The sequence below is a fragment of the Podarcis bocagei genome (assembly GCF_964188305.1).
Source record: "Podarcis bocagei genome assembly, chromosome: 11".
Classification (NCBI taxonomy): Eukaryota; Metazoa; Chordata; class Lepidosauria; order Squamata; family Lacertidae; genus Podarcis; species Podarcis bocagei.
Genome location: NC_138136.1, coordinates 12,082,134 through 12,106,114, shown reverse-complemented (window position 1 = coordinate 12,106,114; position 23,981 = coordinate 12,082,134). Strand labels below are relative to the sequence as shown.

Sequence of the window (23,981 nt, the reverse complement as noted above, 5' to 3'; positions counted from 1 at the left end):
TACTGTGCATATGCAACGAATTTCATAAACTCTTTTGACCCAGACGCCACATGAGCTACTCTTGCTGCAGGAGGCTGTGCTTAATTACAATCAATAAACTCTATGTTCGGAGAAAGGAAAATGACCTTGTGTCGGATGGCTATACCACTGACCCCATTATTACAAAATGACCCCATCATCACCCAGATATCTTTGGAAGCCTAGACTGCTGGCATCTGTCATCTTTACTAGTGTTAGGTCTTTTAAAACTGCAATTTTAAAAAAGATTAAATGTTTTAACGTGTCTGTGTTCGCTTTGATATCTATTTTTGTGTATTCCTTTTCCAAGGCACTGAATAAATATAATCAGCGCTAATATATAATCAGTGGACTGCGGTGCACAGATTTATTCCCTTGAGCTGAGAACAATGGTGGGGTGTCAGCAAAACAATGCTCCATTAATTTCAATTAACCTGGCTCAGGTCCAATTTATATTTGCAGATGGACTGTGTTGGGGCAGAACCTCGTGGACAGCTGTTTCTGTAAAGCCGTTTTCCAAGTGGGTTATATGCTTTTTAAACCTGCCAAAGCTGCCGCCACTAGTTTCAACAGTTAGATCTGTGTGTGCTGTTTGGGGAGAGGTACACACACACACACACACACACACACACACACACACACACACAATTTGTTGTGCAGAGCTGCTGCCAGTGGCTTTTCAAGCGTCCACCCGCATTGCTGCCTGCAAATTGGGTTACAGATGCAGCCACAAACGATTTAGAATTAAGTGACTAAGCCTCAGACTTCTGTACAATCCTCTGGTGCAGCTGTGAGGACGGTATTGAAAGCTTTCACGTCTGATTTCAATTAACTGCAGATAGCATCATGTCCAATTCCTATAGTCAACTACAGCTAATCCAGAATGCGGCAGCTAGACTGGTGACTGGGGGCGGCCGCCGAGACCACATAACACCGGTCTTGAAAGACCTACATTGGCTCCCAGTACGTTTCCGAGCACAATTCAAAGTGTTGGTGTTGACCTTTAAAGCCCTAAACGGCTTCGGCCCAGTATACCTGAAGGAGCGTCTCCACCCCCATCGTTCTGCCCGGACACTGAGGTCCAGCGCCGAGGGCCTTCTGGCGGTTCCCTCATTGCGAGAAGCGAAGCTACAGGGAACCAGGCAGAGGGCCTTTTCGGTGGTGGTGCCCGCCCTGTGGAATGCCCTCCCATCGGATGTCAAGGTGATGGACAACTACCTGACATTCAGAAAACATCTTAAGGCGGCCCTATTCAGGGAAGCTTTTAATGTATGATATTTTAGTGTTTTTTGGTTTCTGTGGAAGCCGCCCAGAGTGGCTGGGGAGGCCCAGCCAGATGGGCGGGGTACAAATAATAAATTATTATTATTATTATTATTTAACTGTGGTACAGTCATACCTTGAGAGTCAAACGAAATCCATTCCCGAAGTCTGTTCGACTTCCAAAATGTTCGGAAACCAAAGCGTGGCTTCTGATTGGCTGCAGGAAGCTCCTGCAGCCAATCGGAAGCCACAGAAGACCCATCGGACGTTCGTCTTCCAAAAGAACGTTTGAAAACCGGAACAGTCGCTTTCAGGTTCGATCGGTCGGGATCCAAAACATTCAAGAACTAGGCTGTTTGACTTCCAAGGCACGACTGAATATTGAAACAAGCCAGCTTCATAAACCACAGCTTGAAGTTGATTTGTTTCATAAACCAGGGGTAGGCAGAACTTGTGGAATTCATTTATCTTTACTAGAATCCGAAGATGGTTGCAAAATAGTGACTTAGGATGATAGATAAACATTTGGAATTGGGGAACAGGGTGTCTGAGTATATGCTCAGGGTAGGAAATTGTTTTTGGTACCAGAACTGAACTCATATAGGCTTCTCACTTTGTGAATTGTTTGCAGTTTGGAGGCAAATGCTCGTATATAATCTGAATTTAATATGTACATAGCATGATCATCCTCGTCCTTCTCGCTTTTTGTGTTTTGGAAATCTCATCTAATAAAGACTGGTAGCCTCGTTAGACATCTGGGCTGAATTACATCTAACCAGCTTATCTGAGCAAATGTTTCCACCAGTTCACGCAGTGGAATTCTAGCTACAAATCAATGGCATTCTCCTACAAAGATGAGCAGCTTACAGTGGTTATGATTAAACAAATTCTCTCTGCTTATTCTAACTTTTGGCATCTGCCCACAAATGCAGAGAGAATTGCCATTATGTAGGCTCGTGTTCGGTTGTTTATAATTCTGGAAGTAATTTGTGTTCTGCATTCGAGTCTGTTTGGGCAGTGGTGAAAGAAAGCATTTTTTTGTTTCAACTGGAAATGCAGGCTGTATTTTATATGCATAAGTATCAACCACTGAGCAGTTCTTTTTGATATGCATACTAATAAAATTTCATTATAGTTTAGTATTATATTCTAACTTCTGAAGAGTTCAGTGGCACAGGTAACCTAAAAAGTCACGGAAACTTTTCAGAATATTAGGTGGTTTGCCTTAAGTCCTAGCATACCAGATACCTAGGAATCTCTTAAATTTTTCAGGCTGCACTGAATATGTTGTTTCCCTGAAAAGGATTGTTGCATTGTAAGCTGTTAAATATTTTATAAATAAACTTGTTCTTACATTCCTGATGAGCATTAGCAAAAGAGCTTTCTTGATCATACAACCTGTTTCAAATCCATGAACAAACATCGAATTTGATAAAACGTTGACATAAGATACTTTTTCAGGGATACCACACTTGGTGATTCAAGATGCCTTTGTTTGGTTTTGCTGTTTATTCCCTACTAAAGTATGTAATTATAATCAATTTATTTGGCTCTGTGTGACAATAATTGGAAGACAATGGTGATTTTATGTTGCTGGCCCTGACCCCATGCTTCTGGAATTGATTTCAACTTCTGAATATACACAAGCGCTCTCACAACCACGTCAGTTGATGCAGCATCTAGCCAGCAGTATGACCCTTTCTCATCTGAATTTTAGGTACCTTTGTGCAAAGATATCAGTGTTAGAAACTAGTACGAATGACTGGACAGTAGCGGCTATTTCAGGAAAAACACAATTTGTCACTCTCTAGAAGTGTTGGGAACATGATATTTTGGGTCAAGAAAGAAGCAGCTGGTTACCTAGCAGAACAAATTGAAATGAAGAGGTGTGGCAGGCAGACTGAATGAATCCAGAGGTTTACTAAACTTCCTAAGAATTACCGTATTTTTCGCCCTATAGGACGCACTTTTTTTTTAAAAAAAGATATTTATTGAAGTTTTACAAAATGAATTGAAGTTTTTCCAAAAATGAAGGGGAAATCTGGGTGCGTCCTATGGGGCGAATGCAGGCTTTCGCTGAAGCTTGGAGAGCGAGAGGGGTCGGTGCGGATAGCAGCCTGCCGCCCAGCGAGCGGGGCGCCCTGAAGCAGAGCGCCCTGCGCGCCGGACAGACATCCGCAGCGTGGGGAGCCCTGCAGGAGTTCCCCGCAGGGCTCCCCACGCTGCGGATAGCAGCCTGCCGCCCGGCTCGCGAGGCACACTGAAGCAGGGCGCCCCTCGCGCTGGGCAGACATCGGCCAGCCCCACAAGCTTGGGGGACAGCGGGGAGGCGCAGCACCGCCATCCCGCTGTTCCTCGACCTGGTTCGGTTTCCCCGACCTGCTTTTGGGGGGGAAATAAAGGGGGGGAAATTCCTTTATTTCCCCCCAAAAAACCTAGGTGCGTCCTATGGCACGGAGCGTCCTATGGGACGAAAAATACGGTATGTAGCGAAGATTCTTTTGTGCTTGCATAAATTTGGCTCTCAGTGGAAGTAAATAAAGGAGATCATCAGGCTAATATGGTTATCCCATACAGTTGGATAAATTGCACATAGAATGCACATTATTAATTGTGTGCATTTAAGTTAGGCGTTAGCGAATGGCAGCCTCTGGGTCAAATGTGGTCTTCAAATGAGTTCTGCCAGTCCAGATGCCAAAGTTGGCTAGAGTTGGTACTTGCGGCTTAGTGAGCCGTTTCCAAAAAAAAAAAGTTGCTGTAGAGCAAAACTAGTTCCTCACTAGGGAAAATATTAAGTGCTTGATGCAACAATCTGGTATTTTTATAATAAAATTATTAAATTCAAATGTCCATGTTGCAAGTAAAGCAATCTCTTGCACTTTTGCTCCTATTGTTCTTCTGCTGCTTGGCTTTCCATTTGACACTTCCTTGGTCATCTTTTGCTGTTATTTCACTTCTCCTTGTGTCTTAGATTCTTTCCTTTCTGCTGTAGGCTACATAAAGTTCTTTATTTCTCTCCTTTAAAAACTTCATGTGACTTGATGTTTTCGCTTCTGATTCTTCTTTATAGGACCCCCCCCCCCCGGTGTGTGTGTTTTAAGAAAAGCAACAAAAAATGATATTCTCGCCCATTTGGAATGGCAACTTCCCTCTTTGTAAAATTAAGGAATGTTGAAATGACGTCTGATTGAAAATAAGTGGTACTGGTAAAGAGATGCTTAAGAAAATGTAAATAGGGAATGACAATTGGAAATGGATATCTATAATAATAGGTTAATATATGGAGTAAGGATAAATGCTAGAGGGTAAGGATTTGCTGAATCTAATATTTGAACTGGAATACAAAATGGGAGGTGTGAGGAGGTCAAGAAACTAGTGAAGAAAATATAAGATTTGAAAATATTAATTCATTTTTAGCTTTGATTTTTGGCTTTTCTTCTTCTTCTTACTCTTCATTTTTTACTCCCCCCCTCTCTTTCTTCTATCAACTGTTTTTATACTGTGCATTTTTATTTGTCTTGTTTTTGTAGTTTAAATGTTGGATTTTGTTTTTATTGTTTGTGAAATATTAATAAATATCATTTTAAAAAAAAACTTCCCACTTTGTGTCTCCTTATTACTTCATTTGCCAGCAGTTAGCGTCTATTGCAAGTGCTATACAAATAATATTTAACAAACAGTGATGTACAATGGAAACATTTCAGGTGCCTTATTTATCCACATTAAAATATCCTTTTAGTATCAATGATTTGTTGCCAACTGCAAATACAGTGTTAGTCAAAGCTTGGCAGTTTCGAAGTTTCTAGCTTTTCAATGCACGTAACCCCCCCCCCCCCCGAAAAGAGGCTAAATTAGATTACTTTCTAGGGCATCAATTTTTTTCCCCTGATGCAAATCACCCTAGTTTTCCACTGAAAAACTTCTTCCGACACATCACTGATAACAATAGTAGCAGTGGTGATGTGGGCGTGGATTTATTCCTTGAGGTGAACTCCCCACTCAGAAACGAGTCACTTTCTCCTGTGTAAAAGGGAGACAAGCTTCTGTTCGCAGCTGGAAGGAAGTGTGAATGAACCCAGGAGCTTAGCAGCAGGAACCATTCTCTCTTCTTGTTGTGAGATGCTTTTTCCTTTGAGTCCCCTGAAGAGTTCTTTTTTTTTTTAAAAAAAAATGAAAATTGGCCAACCCCAACCTCTCTCACCACCAAAGGAACACAAGTAACGCTGACACCAAACTCTACATACATTAAGCATAATAGAAACATCGCCACCCGACCCCACCCCCACCCATCTTCACTCCCCCTTTCTTTTTCCTTTCTTTCTTTTTTTCCCCTTCTCCCCCTAATGCCTCAACAAATGAAATGGATTTGTAAAAATGTTACATGGGAAAAAAATACGAGGCATTACACTTACTTCTGTAAAACAAGAAAATCCTTAATTTAAAAAAAACCCAACAAAAAAACAAACAAACAAACCATAATGGGAGTTTCTTTGCTGGCTAAGTGGCTATAATTGCCTGGGTATACTTGCGGGGCTGCCGTTCAGTGCTAGAAGGTGCCTTTTATGCGGAAGATGCTACTTTGGTCTCTGGCAACAGTGGCGGAGCGTACGCCTGCGCTGCCCGGGGCAGGCATGTGGGGCTCACCCCCGAGGGGTATGGTTACCAGATGTCCCTGTTTCCTGGGGGACAGTCCCCGGATTTACAAACATGTCACCGGATTTATATTTTGAGTGTTGTAGATTTATTAGTAGGGAATGACTGTGGTGTGACTGGTTCAACGGCACAAGACACATCATAGGGGACTACCGGCAAGGCAAAATGGCGGGCGCCATGGCAGCGGGCAGCTCCTGAAGCCAGCCAGAGCCTACTGCACTACCAGGCTGGCTCCAGGCTACCGATACTGCCATTGCCAAGGGGGAACCTCTGACCTCCCCCCACATCGTGGTGCGGGCCTTGCTTCCGTGGCACCGAAAATCACATATGCACAGACACAGATACTGAAAATTGCGGGCGGGCGCCCGATCCAGCCCATGGAGGGATCTCCGTGGGACCGATCCAGCCCAGACAAGATAAACCTTGCTGACCCTTGGTTTATTGCTTTCATTTTATGGATCGATGGTCTCATTAGATAGTAAAATTCATGTTAAATTGCTGTTTTAGGGGTTGTTTTTAAAAGTTCGGAGTGGGTTAATCCATTTTGCATTACTTTCTATGGGAAAGCACGCCTTGGTTTTGGAACGCTTTGGTTTTGGAACAGACTTCCAAGAGAGATTAAGTTTGAGAACCAAGGTATAGGATCTTGAGGGGTAGAAAGCATCGGAAAGCTTCTGCCTGAGCCATGGAGCGCTGCAGTCAGTCAGTGACCTCCCAATGACTTGCTCAGGACTTAATACCTAAGCTGGGATTTAAACTTCACCCTCCCTGATCGAAGGCCAGGGCCCAATGTAATACACCACACCCAATCCAGTTACGGGGACCGTGTGTGCAGCATCCTTTTTGTGAATGTGACAGCTCATCCAGAGGATGATCTCTGCACAGGAACTTGAATGAATGGAACAAAATATTGGGGCCCTGGATTGATAGCTTGCATTTCGTTTGAGCAGATAGCTTTTAAAGTGCGAGTAGCTGGATCGCCATCGCTAAGCTTAGCTTGGCACCGCCACCTTTTGCTTTTAAAAATGCGGTGTCAAGCCACATTAACAAATGGCCTCCAATCCTGTCAAGGGCATGCTGGAAATCTTGAAAATGGGGGTCATTGTAAGTGCAGCAGCGTAATGGCTAGCAGTCAATTTGCCGTGATGCTGAGGGCAGGCTTCTAATCTTTTAAGTAATATCGGAGCTAAAAATAACTTGTTTTATTTTAATTTTTAAAAATGAGTTCAAGCTAAAAAGCTTAATAGCAGAATACCATAAATACTTAAAGTCCCCCCCCCCCGTTTCCTTTCTTGAACAATATTTAGAACATTAGCTTAGTTCAGTCATGGAAGAAATGGTTTATTATGACAAATACCTTACACATGCTGTGAGGTGTTCAGAACAAGCAGCTCACCAAAAAGGTTCTTTTGGTTCCTACAGGAGCTACAATACATTTATTTCAAAATCTGCCCTCAGGGTGAACCTACAACTGATGGGTAATAAACTGTTAAAAGTTTGTGTGCGCTCTCTCTGTGAACAAAGCTAAAATGAAGCCTGTGTTTTAAAATGATTTAAACTTCTGCCTAATAAATGATAATCGACAAATGAGCCAGCGGATGAAAGGTTTCCTAGCAACAAGTGCTGGGAGAAATGGCAGTCTGGATTTGGCTGGTCTTTGTTTTCTAGGCTGAGTTGGTGTCATAGCTCAGTTCATGTGGGAAGCTGGTTTGTTTGCAACTAGTGTGAAGGAAAACACGGCTTGTTGCATGTGGTAATAAGGCATGCCAATGGTTTTGGGGGTTTTTTATGTGACATTTCATGTGATTACTATAATTAGGCCAGCCAATTAATGTAAAAGGGAAATATACATCTTTCTAATGTGCTAAGAAGTGCTGGCGTGGTGCTTTTTTATTCCAGAGGCTCCTTGCATCTGCTTTCTGATACTAGGAAAAGCAGTGACCTGAGTCTTGGGGGTGGAGAAGACTTCAAAAGTTGAAAGGCACAAATTTAAAAACTTGTCATAAATTTATGTGGTGGTTTGAAGCTCGTTCATTATTAATTTCGCTACTTGCATTTGTAAAAAAACAACTGTTACACCTATTCAAAAGACGAAGTTCGCAGTCTGGTTTCTCACGCAAAAAAACATTATCACGAAATTTAAGTGTGGTGCAATTCAAAACACAAATCCTTCATTTCCTGACTCTTTACAGTGGTACCTCAGGTTACATACACTTCAGGTTACACACTCTGCTAACCTAGAAATACTGCTTCAGGTTAAGAACTTTGCTTCAGGATAAGAGCAGAAATCGTGCTCCGGCAGCGCGGCGGCAGCAGGAGGCCCCATTAGCTAAAGTGGTGCTTCAGGTTAAGAACAGTTTCAGGTTAAGTACGGACCTCTGGAACGAATTAAGTATTTAACCTGAGGTACCACTGTTTATGTGGAAGACAGGAGTGCCTGGCGTGCTCTGGTCCATGGGGTCACGAAGAGTCGGACACGACTAAACGACTAAACAACAACAAACCACTGTATATATGTCTTGACCTTGCTGTAGAAACAGGTGTTCGCAGATAGCAGCTTCCGTATGACATCATCTGGATTCATAATTCCGAGAAGAGGGATTTGAGGGGTTAGCAGGATAGTGAAACGAGGAGTCTTCTTTTTCTCTCCTACACTACTCAAATTGGACTGGGAAAGGATGAGACTCTGCACAGTGGCAGCCAAGGCTGCTCTCCACGTGTCTCTGCCTCTTACTGAGAAGGAGAAGGTCAAGGTAGCAGGAGCTATTCATGGTGTAGACTCACTCAGCAGCAGAACCAGTCCTCCAATGCGCATGCACCCAGCTCCCACAACCTTCCTTGACCTTTTGGTTAGCGGCAGTGATGTTTGTTGTTGTGAAGGCAGGAGAGCAATGCCGTCCCAGCCACGCCGTCCTGCCGGCCTATTGACTGTTTGCGTGCCGAGGTCCCCAAGCCACCCCAATAAAACGCAATTCACACAGAATTTCTGTTTAAGGTTTTTGGCATAATTTTGGCCACAACTTTATTAAAATACAAAAAATGTGAGTGGTTGCTTAGGCATTGGTTGCGACTATCTGCCCTCACCGTGGGGGACAGACTGACATTCCGCACACCTGCAAAAGTCAGAAAGGGAAAGCATTTTGGGGAGAAAAATGGAGCTGGGAACCATGCCCTCACCTCTCCTCAGATGCTCCCAGGGGCTCTTGCGTGGCCCTAGCCCCTTGACAGGGGTTCGGACAAGAGCATGGCGAGCCCCTGGATTCCTTTAACGGAATACCCTTGCAGCAGCAGCATTGGAGGGGCAGGCACAGCCAATCCATGCCCCTCCACCAACCAGTTCATAAAACCAATGCCTAACCACAACTATACAAGTTGTGACGATTTGCGACGCAGTAGGTAAAAACCAAATGGCACCAGCCAAATGGACAAAATTCCTACCGGGCCCCTGCCCTGCCCCAAAGCAGATGACCCCATGACAGGCGTAGGAAGGTCAAAGCGAACAACCCTAAATATAGGGAGGGTGGGCGGGCGGGTAATCCAATGCATGCAGCGAAAAGAGGAAGCTCAACGCTGTGCACTGGGAATATAAAACTTCTTGGCTATCAATCCAAAAATGGCAACATCAAATTCTCCCCAATGACAAGAGGAGCCCAATTGCAATGGTGGCCAACTATCTTTACCCGCCCAGCAACAGTGGGGTGTCTTGTAAGACCCCACCGCAACACGTCCTCTCCATGAAGGAGAACACGCTATATACCGTATTTTTCGCTCTATAACACGCACCTGACCATAACACGCACATAGTTTTTAGAGGAGGAAAATCCATAGGCATGCCACCCATAGGCATTCCCTCCATAACACGCACAGACATTTCCCCTTTCTTTCTAGGAGGAAAAAAGTGAGTGTTATGGTGCACAAAATACGGTATTTTATTTATTGTTAGTCGGTACTGAAGGCCAACCTGGCCAAAAGCACATTGGTTACTGGTTTGTTTTGAGCACAGTTTGAGCGCCATTGCTTACCTTTTGAAAGCCCTATGTGGCTTGGGTACCTGAAGAAACACCTGCCTCCTGAAGGAACATGTCCCTCCACATTAGCCTGTCCACACCTCAGATCATCGTTTCCCAACCTTGAGTCTCAGCTGTTGTTGGACTGCAACTCCTATCAGCCCAAACCAGTATGGTCAGGGATGATGGGAATTGTGCTCAGACAACAACTGGGCATCCAGGGTTGGGGAAGACCGCACCAGATCATCATCTGACGTTGTCCTCCAGGCGCCACTACCATTAGAAGTGAGGTGGGTGGCAGCGGGAGAAAGCGTTATCAATGGTGACACCCTGTTCATGAAATTCTATCCCCGGGGAAGCTCACCTTGTGCCTGCTATGCTACTTTTTTGGCAGCAGGTGAAAACATTTCTTTTTTCTCAGCTTAATTGTTACACCACAAATTACCATAAAGTTTTTATTCACTCTTTTGTGCTTTTCTAATTTTGTGCTTTTTAATTTTGTAACTATCTTGCGATACATATATTGTGTAAGGCACCCTGAGAATATTTACATTTAGTGTGTGTGTGTTTAATTGTTCCCTGTGGCACTGCTGTTGCTCATACCCTTTTGGTGAATCTCTTCTTTGTTGTTTCTTCTTGAATGCTGAATCCTGCCTCTCTGTTTGAAAGCTTTGATAAATAATAACGAGCAAAAGTGCAGGGAGTTCCATGAACTGCGGTCTGTACTTTTTTGACTCCCAGGACTGTCAGACTCTATCTGTCATTTGTGACATCATAGCTGTGGGGCGTTCCTTATTTGATAACCTCCTTATTTGTGGCTGCAAAACCCAGGTAATTGATAAGCACTTTGCCAATCACAGTGCACTGAACGGCCATGCATAGTGCAGCTGTTTTGTCTTCCATCAAATTCCTGCTGTTTGCAAAGAAAAGCCTACAAGGTAAACAGACCCAACTTGCACCGAGGCAAGCTCTGGTTGCATGTGTTTGATTATGGACCAGTTGGAACTCAGTTTCTGTCATATGTACACTGGTATCTTGGTTCTCAAACATAATCCGTTCCAGAAGTCCATTCCAAAACCAAAGCATTCCAAAACCAAGGTGTGCTTTCCCATATAAAGTAATGCAAAATGGATTAATCCGTTCCAGAGTTTTAAAACCAACCCCTAAAACAGCAATTTAACATGAATTTTACTATCTAACGAGACCATTGAGCCATAAAATGATAGCAATAATCAATGTACTATACTATAAAATAAATAAGGCAGTATTGTAGGTGATAAAAATTAATTTTTTTCCTTACCTGCACTGATGATAGTCATTGTTTGAATGGAGGGCTTTTATCCATTTCCGAAGTCACACAGTCAATCAATCAGTAGCTGAACTGGGTTCCACACAGTCACAAAAACAAATTAACTGGAAAAGCCTCAAAAACAAAAATGCAGAATAAATAGCAAAAACAAAAGAGCCAAACTTAATCCATTCTGGAAGTCCGTCTGACATCCAAAATGTTCGAAAACCAAGGCACAGCTTCTGATTAGTGCAGGCACCCCAGAAATAATAGCCGACAGCCGCATTGGATGTTTGGCTTTCGAAAACTGGAACACTTCCGGGTTTTCGGCGTTTGAGTACCAAGGTACCACTGTATATAGTAGAATGGCAATGTGAATTATATAGGTGAGTGAGAATGACTTTGTTTGCATATAAAGCTAAACCAGTTCATAAAGGTAAAGGTAATGGGACTCCTGACCATTAGGTCCAGTCGTGACCGACTCTGGGGTTGCGGCGCTCATCTCGCTTTATTAGCCGAGGGAGCCGGCGTACAGCTTCCGGGTCATGTGGCCAGCAGGACTAAGCTTCTTCTGGCGAACCAGAGCAGTGCACGGAAACGCCGTTTACCTTCCCGCCGGAGAGGTACCTATTTATCTACTTGCACTTTGAGGTGCTTTTGAACTGCTAGGTTGGCAGGAGCAGGGACCGAGCAACGGGAGCTCACCCCGTCGCGGGGATTCGAACCGCCGACCTTCTGATCGGCAAGTCCTAGGCTCTGTGGTTTAACCCACAGCGCCGCCCGCTTCCCTCATGCCAGTTCATGGCATAGCGCAAATGAGGAAATATGCAGGTTCTCTTGGAGAAGAGATAATGATCACTTTGCTCTTCCTCAAGTCATTCTGGTGCTGAGCTGGGCTTAGCCATCACAAACCACAAGCTGCAACCAAAGGGTTTTTACAGCTCATGATTTGACTGGGAGAGCTAGCCTAGGTTTGGACAGCAGCCAAAGCCAAACCATGGGTTAGGTCAGCACAGCAGCAGAAGAGCTAAAGGACGAGAGAAGCAGCCATTGCCTCCTTTCTGGTAGGCCACATACTTGCAGTTTACGTGTGACCTGAGTGTTTTTGCTGTGCCGTCTTGTTTCTCAATTTCTCAAGCAAAACTGGACTGTTCACCTTGAAACTTGAAGCTCTAGTAACCAGATCTGCAGGACCTTCTGAGTTTGTGTTTGTGAGTGTGAAAGAATAGGCTCAGTACCTGTCCCTCCTAGCAGAACCTGGGATCAAGGCTATCAACACCCTACTATGATGCCTCTGTGATCAGTGATCAGTTTTCTTTTCCCCTCCCTGTCTTGCCATATCACTTTATGCATGAAACACACACTTGTAAGCATGACTCTTAATAGTTATGGCAGCAGAGTCCTGGGATATGAAAATAATTCTTTTTATCCACTTTTCATATGTGCCTCTTTTTTATCATCAGCTTGTCATAATGGCTCTCCACACTGTATTTCATTTTGATTGGATGAGGAAAAACTCGTATTAGGCTTGGCAGGAATTAAAATCCATGTAACACCAGTGAGGCTGTTGTGCAAGTTGGGCTTCCATTAATCCCCACGCAGGCATGCGCTTGCACAACTTGATATGAAATTTGAAGTGCATGTATTGAAAGATCTGCACCTGGGTTTGTGAACAGAGGAGAGAGGCAAGTTATATGGTACAAAAATGCGGTAGATTTCTGATACCCAGTTATTAGCATAAAGGTCAAAGTGACCTATACTTCATGCCAACCCAAAGCTTTGTGTGAAGGAACAAACAGTCCTGTCTAAAAAGTGTTGTGATTTTTACATTACTCCTTAATTGAACTGATGCATTTAAAACACGACCCGAAAAGTATTTATAAGACATGGCAGCACAGGTTTGTTTCACAATTTGCTCTCTGTGGTTCTGTTCTGCTCTGGGCTTGCTGCTAAAAAATAATGGTGTTGAATTGCGTAACGAATCCCCACAGTTTATACAGATTTCCTTTCCACTCCCTACACACACACACACACACACACACACACAGCCAATTGCTGTTGTAAATCATTCCTTTCTTTTTGCAGATGAAATTAGCTGAGTCAAATTAGCTCCAGTCCTAGGCTCCTTTGGACTGTAAACTGCTTGGAGGCAGGGACCTTGCTCCAGTGACGCGGGGCCTAAAATTTCCCAGAACTTCATTTCTTTAGGGAAATCTTCCGCTTCTATAAGTAACAAACAATGGATGCCAATTGTAAATAAATATTAGACAAGTTTGACCATTTCACTGTTTTTCTTTTAAGCTTTGTTCACTAAACACAAATGCAGTAAACATTCTAAATCATATCACTTTTCTGATGCAGACTGAAACAAACAAACAAACAAATGTAAATTACCTTCAATTTGCACAGGAAGGCTTTTTGGCAAATTTTGCAATTCAAAAATTTCCAGCAAACTCACATCGCTATTTAACTCTTGTGTTACTCTGCGGTGTTTAAAACGCTGCAGAGCAAATGTATGGCTGAATGCCCCAATCTAGGCGCAATTACAGTGGTACCTTCTGATTGGCAAGCCCAAGGGGCTCAGTGGTTTAGACCACCGCGCCACCCGCGTCCCTTAAACATTCTTTAGGCCAGTGTTTCCCAACCGGTGTTCCGCGGCACATGAGTGTGCCGTGAGACATCGGCTGGTGTGCCGCGAGATGCCTGGAGGGAGGCGGGCGAGTCGGGCGGCGAGAGGCAGGGCGGCGGCGGCGAGGAGAGGCCGCGCCTCCTGCTGCTGCCTGGCGCTCCTCCTCGCAGCCGGCAGCGCTGCCTGGGCGCCTCCACGCGACTCTGCCTCGCTGGGTTTGGTCTCCCAGCAGAGACGGGTCACACGCGCACCTCCCTCCCTCCCTCAGCCTGCGCGGAGGGAGAGCCAGAGAGAGGCATCGCTCCTGCGCGGCGGGAGAGGGAGCAGCCGGAGCGATGCCCCAAACGAGCTGAATTCCGAGCGAGGGACTGAGGGGGGAGGGAAAAAACTTTCACTTCCGTGCGTCCCTCCCGGCGTGACGCTGCGCGCTGACGTCACGGGGCGGGGCTTTAATGGTGGTGTGCCGCGAGATTTTTTTTCAGTAAACAGGTGTGCCGTTGCCCAAAAACGTTTGGGAAACACTGCTTTAGGCAACCTTAATGTAGTTACACCGAGAGTCCCATTGGAAACCAATGGAACAAGTTAAGCTGTGATTGAATATACATGCTTTTACTTTCAGTAGGACTTATTCACCACGATTTTTGGCTAGACTGGGGCCTATAACAATAATCTAAAAACTGAAACAAAGTTAACACGCTCGGGATCACTACTTTGCCCTGGTTGTGGCCAGGACAGCACCGTTTGACAAAAGAAGGCACACTCATTTGTTTATGTATGAGGAAGAAGGGAATCTCTTAACGATTGTGTTGCCTGCTAGTTGCCGCCCTGTCCTAGGACCTTACTAAGAAAAAGAACAAACATGGGACATGTAGTCAAAGCTATGGCAGTAAGGATTTCTGCACCGCATAACAATTTTGCATGACTCTGAATCTGACACTTCCCATAACCAACCCACAATGTTTGCCTTGCACGATGTCTCAGATCTGTTTGCGGTACCACAGATGGAGAATTTGTGCCGGCGTGTCAAGTCTTCTTAATTATTTGTTCAGTGGCCATTCTATTGATTTGGAAGACAGGTAAAATGCATTAAAATGGTTTGGTCACTCAGACATAACTCATTCCTGTTTCTGATCTGGGCTCTCTTTCAAAGCACAGGCTGTTAAGTGAACCCCCTCAAAATCAAAGTTTTTGCTTCTGAGCGCTGATATGTTGAGTTCAACCAATGTGGCTGAATTAATGTTTCCAGAAGGATTTGGCCTCAAGGGAATTGTTCATTCTTACTTCATTGGTAGCATTAAATTTGATTGTTATATAATGTGGATTCATTCTTTGGAGTTATTAGAAAGACAACAGGTTTGCAGCCTTCCCAGAACGTTCCCCTGTATTCTGTTTAGTAGTATTCTTTTCCCTGCTGTTGTTTGTTTTTATAAGGAGGGCGAAGCCTCCTCGGGGTGCTTTTCCTTTTAGTTTTCTTCCTGTTCTTTGCTTTTGCCTTCAGAAAAATATACAGAGCTTTTTTGTGCGGAAGGGAGGATGAAAAACAAACAAGGAGGCAGATCTTCAAAACTACCTTTGTTTTCTTTTTGTGATTGCCACAATGCCACGCACACTTTTTAATATAGAGAAGAATGTTCTTGCTAAGTAGTCCTATTCCATCATGGAAGGTTGGCACAAGAAAAGAATGCAAAACATCCTTGTCTGTCTGTCTATTGCCTTTATGTAAGGTGGACACAAGGGCAATCTCTCCATCTGATGATGTTCTTGAGCCGCATATCGGTGGGTTCGACTTGTGCTGATCATGGGTGAGGCCTGTCAAGGAAGGCATGTACGGAAAGAATAAGGTTCATTTGAGCACATTGATTTTAATGACTGTCACATACCATTGAGTACGTTTTTATGGAATGTGGCGGGCGGCGGTGAAAAGAGAAGACGTATGGGGGTGAAATCCTGCCTGCCCAGAGACTCTGTCTGAATCTGCCCTACTTTTCTGCCAACGGAAAAAACACACCTCCATTTGTCCCCAGACCAGGGGCAGCATGTGTCACTGTTTCAGCCACACCAAAGCCTTCCACACCTGGGTTGTGAGGCAGGTTCCAGCTGTCAGTTTGCATTTCTTAGTACAGAAATTATTTATCTGATGTGTAGAGATCTTTCCTATTCTAATTATTTCAAGAGGGTTTGGGAGGCTTCTCCGTGTGAAAGAAACAAGCAAGAAGGTTTATGATGTTTGGGTTATTCTTTCAGAGAAGCTGAGTACAGTTGGCTTAAACTGGTCCTGTTATCTCCTCTTCAAGGTCATGCTGACTATAATAGTAAGGCCATAAAGAGCCTGGGTTTCACGTTCTCTTTCTATCTCTTTTCCTTCTGGTGTTCTTTACATAGTGTGCTGAGAGTTAAGGTTTAGACTTCTTATAATTTATTGTAAGTTTAAGTTAAGTCTGCCGCAACTGGATTTCTTATGGACAGGGCCAATCCTGAATGTGTTGGATTTGTGACCATTATGCTCATTTGCCTTCAGTAGCAGTCAAGCTCTGCTGGATGAAATACAATTGCCTCTGGTCTATTGTTTGTGAATCCTGCAACATGTTTAAGTTTTTACTCTGCTAACTATATGCTGGAATCTGCTCTGGAGATATATATATATCAGTTTCCAATAAAAATCTTCCAATTATTAACAAATCAAATACAATACAATACAATACAATACAATATCGCCAATTATATATTCCAGATTCAAATAATTTCGGGGGACTCCCCATGTCCTGGTTTCTAGAGGCAATATCTGTTGTTTATATTCTGCTTTCTTGCCTCTTGGTTCCAATTTCCTAATTCTAATTGTCCATCTTCATCTTATCAGTCTGTCACTCTCCATTATGTGACTCAAAATCTTGTTTTAACAGATCTTTAGATCTAATTAGCACGCAGGGGGGCTTTTATTCCAAATTTTCCTTGTTGGTTTATTTTGAAAAGTGGATCAATATTGAGTTAGAACTCCCATGACACCAGCAAGATCTCACGGGGCGCACGAGATTTGCGGGAAGCTGCCGCCCCTTCTCCATTGGAGGCAGCGGGGCAGGCAAGACGCTTGCAGGTGCACTGCCTCTTGGTGTTCTGCCGCCCAAGGCGGATGCCTCAGTCTGCCTCATGGTCAGGCCAGGCCTGCTGCAAGGTTTTTAACAGAATTGCCTTTCACTTACCTCGGAAAAGTTGTGGTGTTCATTAGTATTCTCTTGCTGTGGTTTGCCCATATGGTTGGACTGCAGTGACATGCCATGACAGAACAGCAGTTGGGCAAGTTGCTATGAAAGCCTCTCCGGCAGGAGATGGAGAACCACTTGACGGCCATTTTAGGTCCCAGGGTCTGGTGCGATAAAAAAAGAAATAGTAGCCTCACCACACAGTAAAACCCTGTGGTTATTTTCACAGTTAAACCTATTGTAAAAATAACAAAAATAAAAAATGGAAACGGGAGTGTTAAGTTAATAGGTCTAAGTGTCAAGGAGCATATTACTCACAGTAGACCGAAATGCAGGCTTTGTGGTTTAGCATTTCATCCTCTGGCAGAAGTTTCTTTTCGCAGATGTTCTCACTTTACTTTCATGGTTAAGCACAGCGTGCGCAGGACAGTTCTGTGGCTACCATTTTTAGAGCGGCACTTGCAGTAGTAGCCAACACATACGTACATATTTATAGTTAGTGAGGTTTGGGGCTGCAAGCCTTACGAGGTCATTTTAAGTGTATGCCGGTTTTATTGTTGCATCCTCTGTGAACCTTAAAATTAGTTTGCCTCAACAAAACCCTGTCGTTTCTGACCTAATAGACCCTGCAGTGGCCTCTGTTGTAAGGATGTGGTTGTCTAACTATAACTGTTGGAAGTGTGGATTCCTGTCCAACTTACTCTGCCGTTGCCCCCTTTGGGAATTAAGTTTCTGGAACCACCCCATGGCTCATGAGCTATGGAATCTCCGGAGCACAGCAAAATGCCTGATATTGGAAGATTTTTTCCACCTTCGACAATTAAGTACATTGCAAACTTGCACTCTCTGTCCTTCGCCAAGTTAGGAGAACTACACTGGGAATGTGGAAAAGGCGGCTATGTAACTTTTTGATCTGCCTTCACTAAAAGTGAATGAATGGGACACAGATACTGGTTCCCCTAGGAAGCCACCACAAAATTATTGCAAAACAATAAATAAAGTTTGCCAATTTCCCCCCAAAATTTGCATATTCTAGAGTATGTGTTCACTATTAGGCTTCCAGTGTTGGGGGATAGGGGCTGTTCTTTCCTCAATGCCTAATTTCCCCCAGAGCTTTTATTTTGGCAGGGTTTTGAAATTAACAAGCACTTTGATTTAGCGGTTGGATATTTGCCTGGGTCTCCTAGTAAGGAGGCATAAACAGGAAGCAGAAAGAGAGAGGTTTATAAATGCTTTAATTGCATCTTGGAGTATCTTTTGCTTTTATATATTTGGACGCTTTGAACATTGCACTGCAAAATTGTAATAATTCCAGCTTTTATAATGAATCTAGAGCGTTGTTGTAATTCATATAACAGAGCCTTACGTTTCCTTTGAAGATCACTCTTATGCTATTCTATTTAAGTTGTTCCAGGCTTCCAGTCATTCATATTCAAATGGATTTCCCCCACTCCCTGTTGGTGTGATGCAGTTGCCAAAATAATTAGTGGTTTGTTTTTCTTCAGTGATAATAAGCTGTGTGATTGATCACATGACCTCAATATCTACAGTAGCCTTTGCCAACCTGGTGTATCCTCCAGGTTTTTTTTGACTACAATTCCCATCAGCCCCTGCTAGTAGAATGAATATCCACACAAAGTGGCACCTGATTAAAATGGTGCTTACCCAGGATTTTGCTAGTATCTAAATGGCTGATTAAATTAGTTTCTGTGAGTGCTCTGACAGCTGGTTGTACGTGCTATTACGAGTTGGTTTTATACATGAAACGTCTATAATTTTGCACACACATGCAACTTTCAGTCACAGCTGTTTTTTTAAAATATGCTTTACATATAAATGGATTAAGGCTGATGGGAATTGCCGTCCAAAATATCTGAAAGTTGATCTACAGCAGAGTAACGGAGAACTGCTAGGTGCATCTAAAGGGACAAAGAACAACAACCCTCACATGGTGAAAAACCTCAGCGTTTTTATTTTATACTTTTAAAAGCAAATTAAATCTTTATAAGTAATGAAGAGATTTAAAGTTTGGGGTAAGTATGCACGAGAATTTCCCATACACCTGGTTTGTGCGCCTGTATATAGGACCAATGCGCTGTTGACTCCCAACTCTTTCTCTCCTGCCTCTAAATCCAGTAAAAAACGTTCGGTATCCAGATCTGTGTTGTTGACAGCAGATTGGGTGTTGGTACAGTCGCATTGTCAGCGAGTAACTGTGTTCTGTTGAGAACAACACCAGGCAATGGCTTTCCCCCACAGTACTGAGCAGGGAGATTCCACGGTAGTTGTTACAATCATGGCAATCACCTTTCTTCTTATACAGAGGGTCACAGTTCCGGAGTGGTGCGTGTCTTGTGGCACAGATGATTTCCCCCAACACTGAAAGACAAAGCCATGGAGGTGTGTCCTAAGGGAGGAATTGAGGCTGGTTTCAGCACTTCTGTTGGGATCCCATCCTGTCCTGAGGCTTTGCCACCTGCCTAGAAGTTGATAGCATCCTTCAGTTCTTCAAGGGGAGGACGGATATCTAACTCTTACAAGACAGGCAGAGTCTGGATGATGTCTATTGCAGTCTCTGAGACCATGGTTTCTTTATGCAAGTATAGTTCTTGCTGGCGCTCTGCTCATTATTTCATCTGCTTGCTGCAGATGGGGACGCGGGTGGCGCTTTGTCTAAACCACTGAGCCTCCTGGACAGGGCTCCCCAAACTAAGGTCTGCAGGCCGGATAAGGCCCGAGGGACTCGTTTATCTGGCCCGCTGCGACCCGTGCCACCCGCTCTTACCTGTGGTGCGCTGTGCTGTACTGCGCTGCGCTGCGTGGTTGCCCACTTCTGGGTCGGAGGAGCACCGGAAATAGCTTGTGCGCATGCACAAGCGTTATTTCTGGTGCACCTACAGGTCAGGGGAGGCCCGTGCACATGCGCACAAGCTATTTCCAATGCTCCTCTGACCCGGAAGTGCGCCGGAAATAGCATGTGCACACATGGGCACGCACTCTTCCACCCTCCGGCCCGCCGCGCAATCGGCGCTGGAGACACCGGCCTGAGGTGCAGTAAGTTTGCTGACCCCTGCGCTTGGGCTTGCTGATTGGAAGGGTGACGGCTCGAATCCCCGTGACGGAGTGAGCTCCCATTGCTCTGTCCCAGCTCTTGCCAACCTAGCAGTTCAAAAGCACACCAGCGCAAGTAGATAAATAGGTACCTCTGCGGCGGAAAGGTAAACAGCGTTTCCATGCGCCCTGGCTTCCATCATGGTGTTCTGCTGCTCCAGAAGCGGTTTAGTGATGCCAGCCACAAGAGCCAGAAAGTTTTCTGTGGACAAATGCCGGCTCCCTTGGCCTGAAAGCGAGATGAGCGCCGCAACCCCACAGTCACCTTTGACTGGACATAACCACCCGGGGATCCTTTACCTTTACCTACCCTTCATCTGCTTGCTGAAGTCTGAGATGAGCTCCCCAGAAAATGATTTCACGGATGCCGTTTTCCTGACAGTTGGCCCAAAGCCTGTCTTCATGCCTTCATACATTTTTCGAGTGTTGCCACTGTCAGCAGCGAGTTGAATGTCCTGACACAGCTTTTGCCAGTAACTATTGGCACTTTCATCTGGCAATCTGCTGGACGTCACTACTTTAGTATGGACTTCTGCGAAAAGAGCCTGTAGAGAAATGTGGAAACGAGGCATGCGGACTTCTGAACCATCATTCATGCAAATCACAAAGAACGAGTGGTTCATCCATCACTACCTCAGAGTGGTTGACTATTCCCAAGCACACACCTCTCCCTCCAGGCGGACGTGGCTTAAAAAGGGATAAATGAAGGGTTTTATTTGGAGTTTATTTGCAACATGTCGTCTTGGACGGCCTAAGATTCATTTCCCAGTGTGCTTATATGTGTAACTGTGTCAGAGTTACTGGCACGCTGTGAATAGCAATTTATTTCTACAGTTTTGATTTCTGGGCAGGCAGGAAGCCAATGGCTGATATTAAGTGCTGGAAGGCCAACTCTGCGTGTAATAATAGAGTTCTATCCTCCCTTGCACTCATTTGAACTGAGGGCAGCGTTCTCAATTCATAGGCTTGGCATTGGGGGAACGATTGCTGCCACAGGCACATTAAAGTTAACATATAGTAATCCCACAAATGACTTTTTAGTAACCATCTGAGATAGTCTAGATGGAAATAGCCTTGCTGGGCTTCTGCATATCAATGAAGCACTCTTTACTGGTCTAGTGCACAACTTGTTTATTGCAAGGGTACCCAGCCCTGTAATAACTACAGAATATACAAAAATGGCATAGATGTTGGTGGGTGCTGCTGTTTGCCATTTATCATGTCATAAACTATTACTGTTGTTAGCTTAGCCCAGGGTGCGTAGACTCAAATCGTCTATGTAGGTTGTATTTGTTTTAAAAAAAGGTCTTATAAAATCAGCTGCAATAAACATGCAATACTGTACCAGGTGGGAGGATTAGAGATGAAAATACAAAGCCCATCTAGGGCTGTGGGAGTCTCTCATTTGGTTCTTCTGCAAATGTTTTTCACTTAGTTGTAGATTGTTTGAAACATGGAATTTGAAGTGTGTGCAGTTTTCAAGGTTGCCAAACTATTTTTTTTTAAGGCAGCACAGCTGCTGGTCAGGAACACCTTTATACAAGACTAGATTATGTTGCTTTGTGGGGTGGTAGGCTTGGAGGAAGATGTGACTGAAATTTCTTGTGAAAGTACATTTGATGTGGCTAACCGTGTTTAAACACCTGTGCGCATATATATATATAGAGAGAGAGAGAGAGAGAGAGTAGTTTTGTGGCAAGAGTGAACGAGTGTTTGTTAAAGTACGACTGAACAGCAAATGTATTGCAGAATGCAAAAATATCTTGTATTTTGGTGAAACCAGTTTGAGTTCTTTGCTCAAAATTCACAAGAATTGTCTTTTGAGCTATAACTTTTCAGTAGCATTGCTGAGCAAGAGTCTCAGAAGCAAGAGTAATCATTCAGTAATCTACAGACTGTAAACTTCCATTGTAAGTAGAGCTTTGTCTTGCAAATCAGATGTTGGGGGTATAAACTGCTGATTATATCGTCAAACAGCAACAGAGGCAGCATAACATTCAACATTTTCAGATAATTCTAGCACCTGTGTGTGTGTGGGGTGTGTGTGTGTGTGTGTGTGTGTGTGCTCGCGTGCACATAGACACTTCAAATTTTGTTCATAATTTACAGTGCAATATGCATGTCTGCTTGGAGTAAGTTTTATTGTGTTCACAGGAAAGCGGGTATAAGATTGCAGCCTTAGAGAGGAAGCACCTTCTCTTGGTTTCTAAATTACTGCTTGCATTTGATGGGACCCAAAAGAGTAACCAGGGCAAAGTTTCTTAGCAAGACATTTCCCTTCTGAAAAGCTTCCCTTCTGCATTCCTTCTCCTGCTTCTTTTCTGACTTCTTTGTTCTTTGAGCTCTCTATAACACTACAGAGTTAAATCCTCTGGGCAACAGCTGTTTCATGCCATTTATAACCAGCCCTGTCATGAATTAATGCAACTCGATACTATTGTTGACTATCCAGAAAGCCTTGAAATACTTAACGGTGTGATTATTTCAAAAGCTGAGATACCTGTGTAATAGCTGCAAAAGTGCTTTGATTCCACTCAACCCCTTTTAAATCTGTTTAAAAGCCACCAAGGCTGGGGGAGGGTGGGTGGATGGATGTTAAAGTGCGAATTAAGCATTTGCTTTCCCTAAAAGCAGCTTGGCAGAAAAAACATCCTGCACCCAATATGGCATTGCTGCATTAGATCACCACAGTGGCGGCTGGCGTTTCCACTTTGCCTGGGATTTCTCCCACTTGAAATGAACTTCCAACTGGAATTAATTTGAGTTGGTAGAGGAATTGCTATTGCTTTTATTGGGCGCAGGCTTTCATCATACAGCTTTCTTGCCCACCTCTCATTTCATATGAGTACTAAACATTTGACAGCTATATCTTGTCACAATGGTAGACTTGTCAGATTTATGAGGCTAGTAACTTTGAATGTAAATATCAAACGGTACGGCCTACCCACTAGGCCGTGTCGTGCTTCAGCATTTATACCAGAAATGGTTTGTGTGTGGTACCAGTGACAAATTAGTGGTCGGCTGCATACAAATACTGCCATTTTGGAGCCCTAAATATTATTCGGAAGACCTTTCTAATCTCAGAACTTGAATATCAAAAACCCCCGAATTAAATAAGATTGTCAAGTTGCACCAGTGTGGGGCTTCATTGAGGGTAGGGGATTATTCACCTGTGCAGAATATTTATTATTTATTGATTAAATTTGTATATAACCCTATATCAGTGATAGCGGCCCTCCAGGTGTTTTGGGACTACAACTCCCATCATGGCTAGCTAACAGGACCAGTGGCCAGGGATGATGGGAATTGTAGTACCAAAACAGCTGGAGGGCCGGGTTTGGCCACCCCTATACCCATAAGTCTCAGGGCGGTTCACAACCCTGCACGTTGTGAATTGAACCCATCGTGCCTCCTGATGATCTGCATGTAGACTGGGACCCTGGCAGAGCCAATACAGGCTGCATTTTATTTGTGTATCACTCGCATTCCAGTTTCTGCATAGCTAGGTGGGGAACCTGAGGCCCTCCAGATGTTGTCGTACTAGGCTATCTTGCATGAATTTTCCAGATCAAATTCAATCGGTTTTTAAGCCTAGTATTGGCACAGAAACCTCTTAGGTTGCTCTACAATGATTACCAGATGGGCAGGGTATAAATATATTGTTGTTGTTGTTGTTGATGGGCAGGGTATAAATATGTTGTTGTTGTTGTTGTTGTTGTTGTTGTTGTTGTTGTTGTTGTTGTTGTTGTTGTTGTATAAATATGTTGTTGTTGTTACCTCTTTTGGGAGAGAGACAGGGGGACTATGTCCCTTTT

At 43.9% G+C, this 23,981-nt stretch overlaps 3 protein-coding genes across 7 annotated transcripts in view; 2 read left to right on the top strand and 1 right to left on the bottom strand.

Moving 5' to 3' along the window:
* Window positions 1-23,981, top strand: part of LOC308597814 (uncharacterized protein) — a 349,730-nt gene that overhangs the window by 256,755 nt on the left and 68,994 nt on the right. The gene's annotated exons all lie outside the window — the stretch shown is intronic.
* LOC308597677 (semaphorin-4D-like) overlaps window positions 1-23,981 on the top strand; it is a 122,029-nt gene that overhangs the window by 48,474 nt on the left and 49,574 nt on the right. The window lies entirely within an intron of this gene.
* LOC308597524 (uncharacterized protein) lies at window positions 14,465-23,321 on the bottom strand. The gene is made up of 4 exons (XM_081213347.1): window positions 22,382-23,321; window positions 20,477-20,711; window positions 17,056-17,290; window positions 14,465-15,667 (listed from the first exon to the last, which is right to left on the bottom strand). The coding sequence occupies exons 1-4, from the start codon at window positions 22,466-22,468 to the stop codon at window positions 15,655-15,657; spliced, it is 570 nt and encodes a 189-aa protein (XP_081069473.1). The 5' UTR covers window positions 22,469-23,321; the 3' UTR covers window positions 14,465-15,654.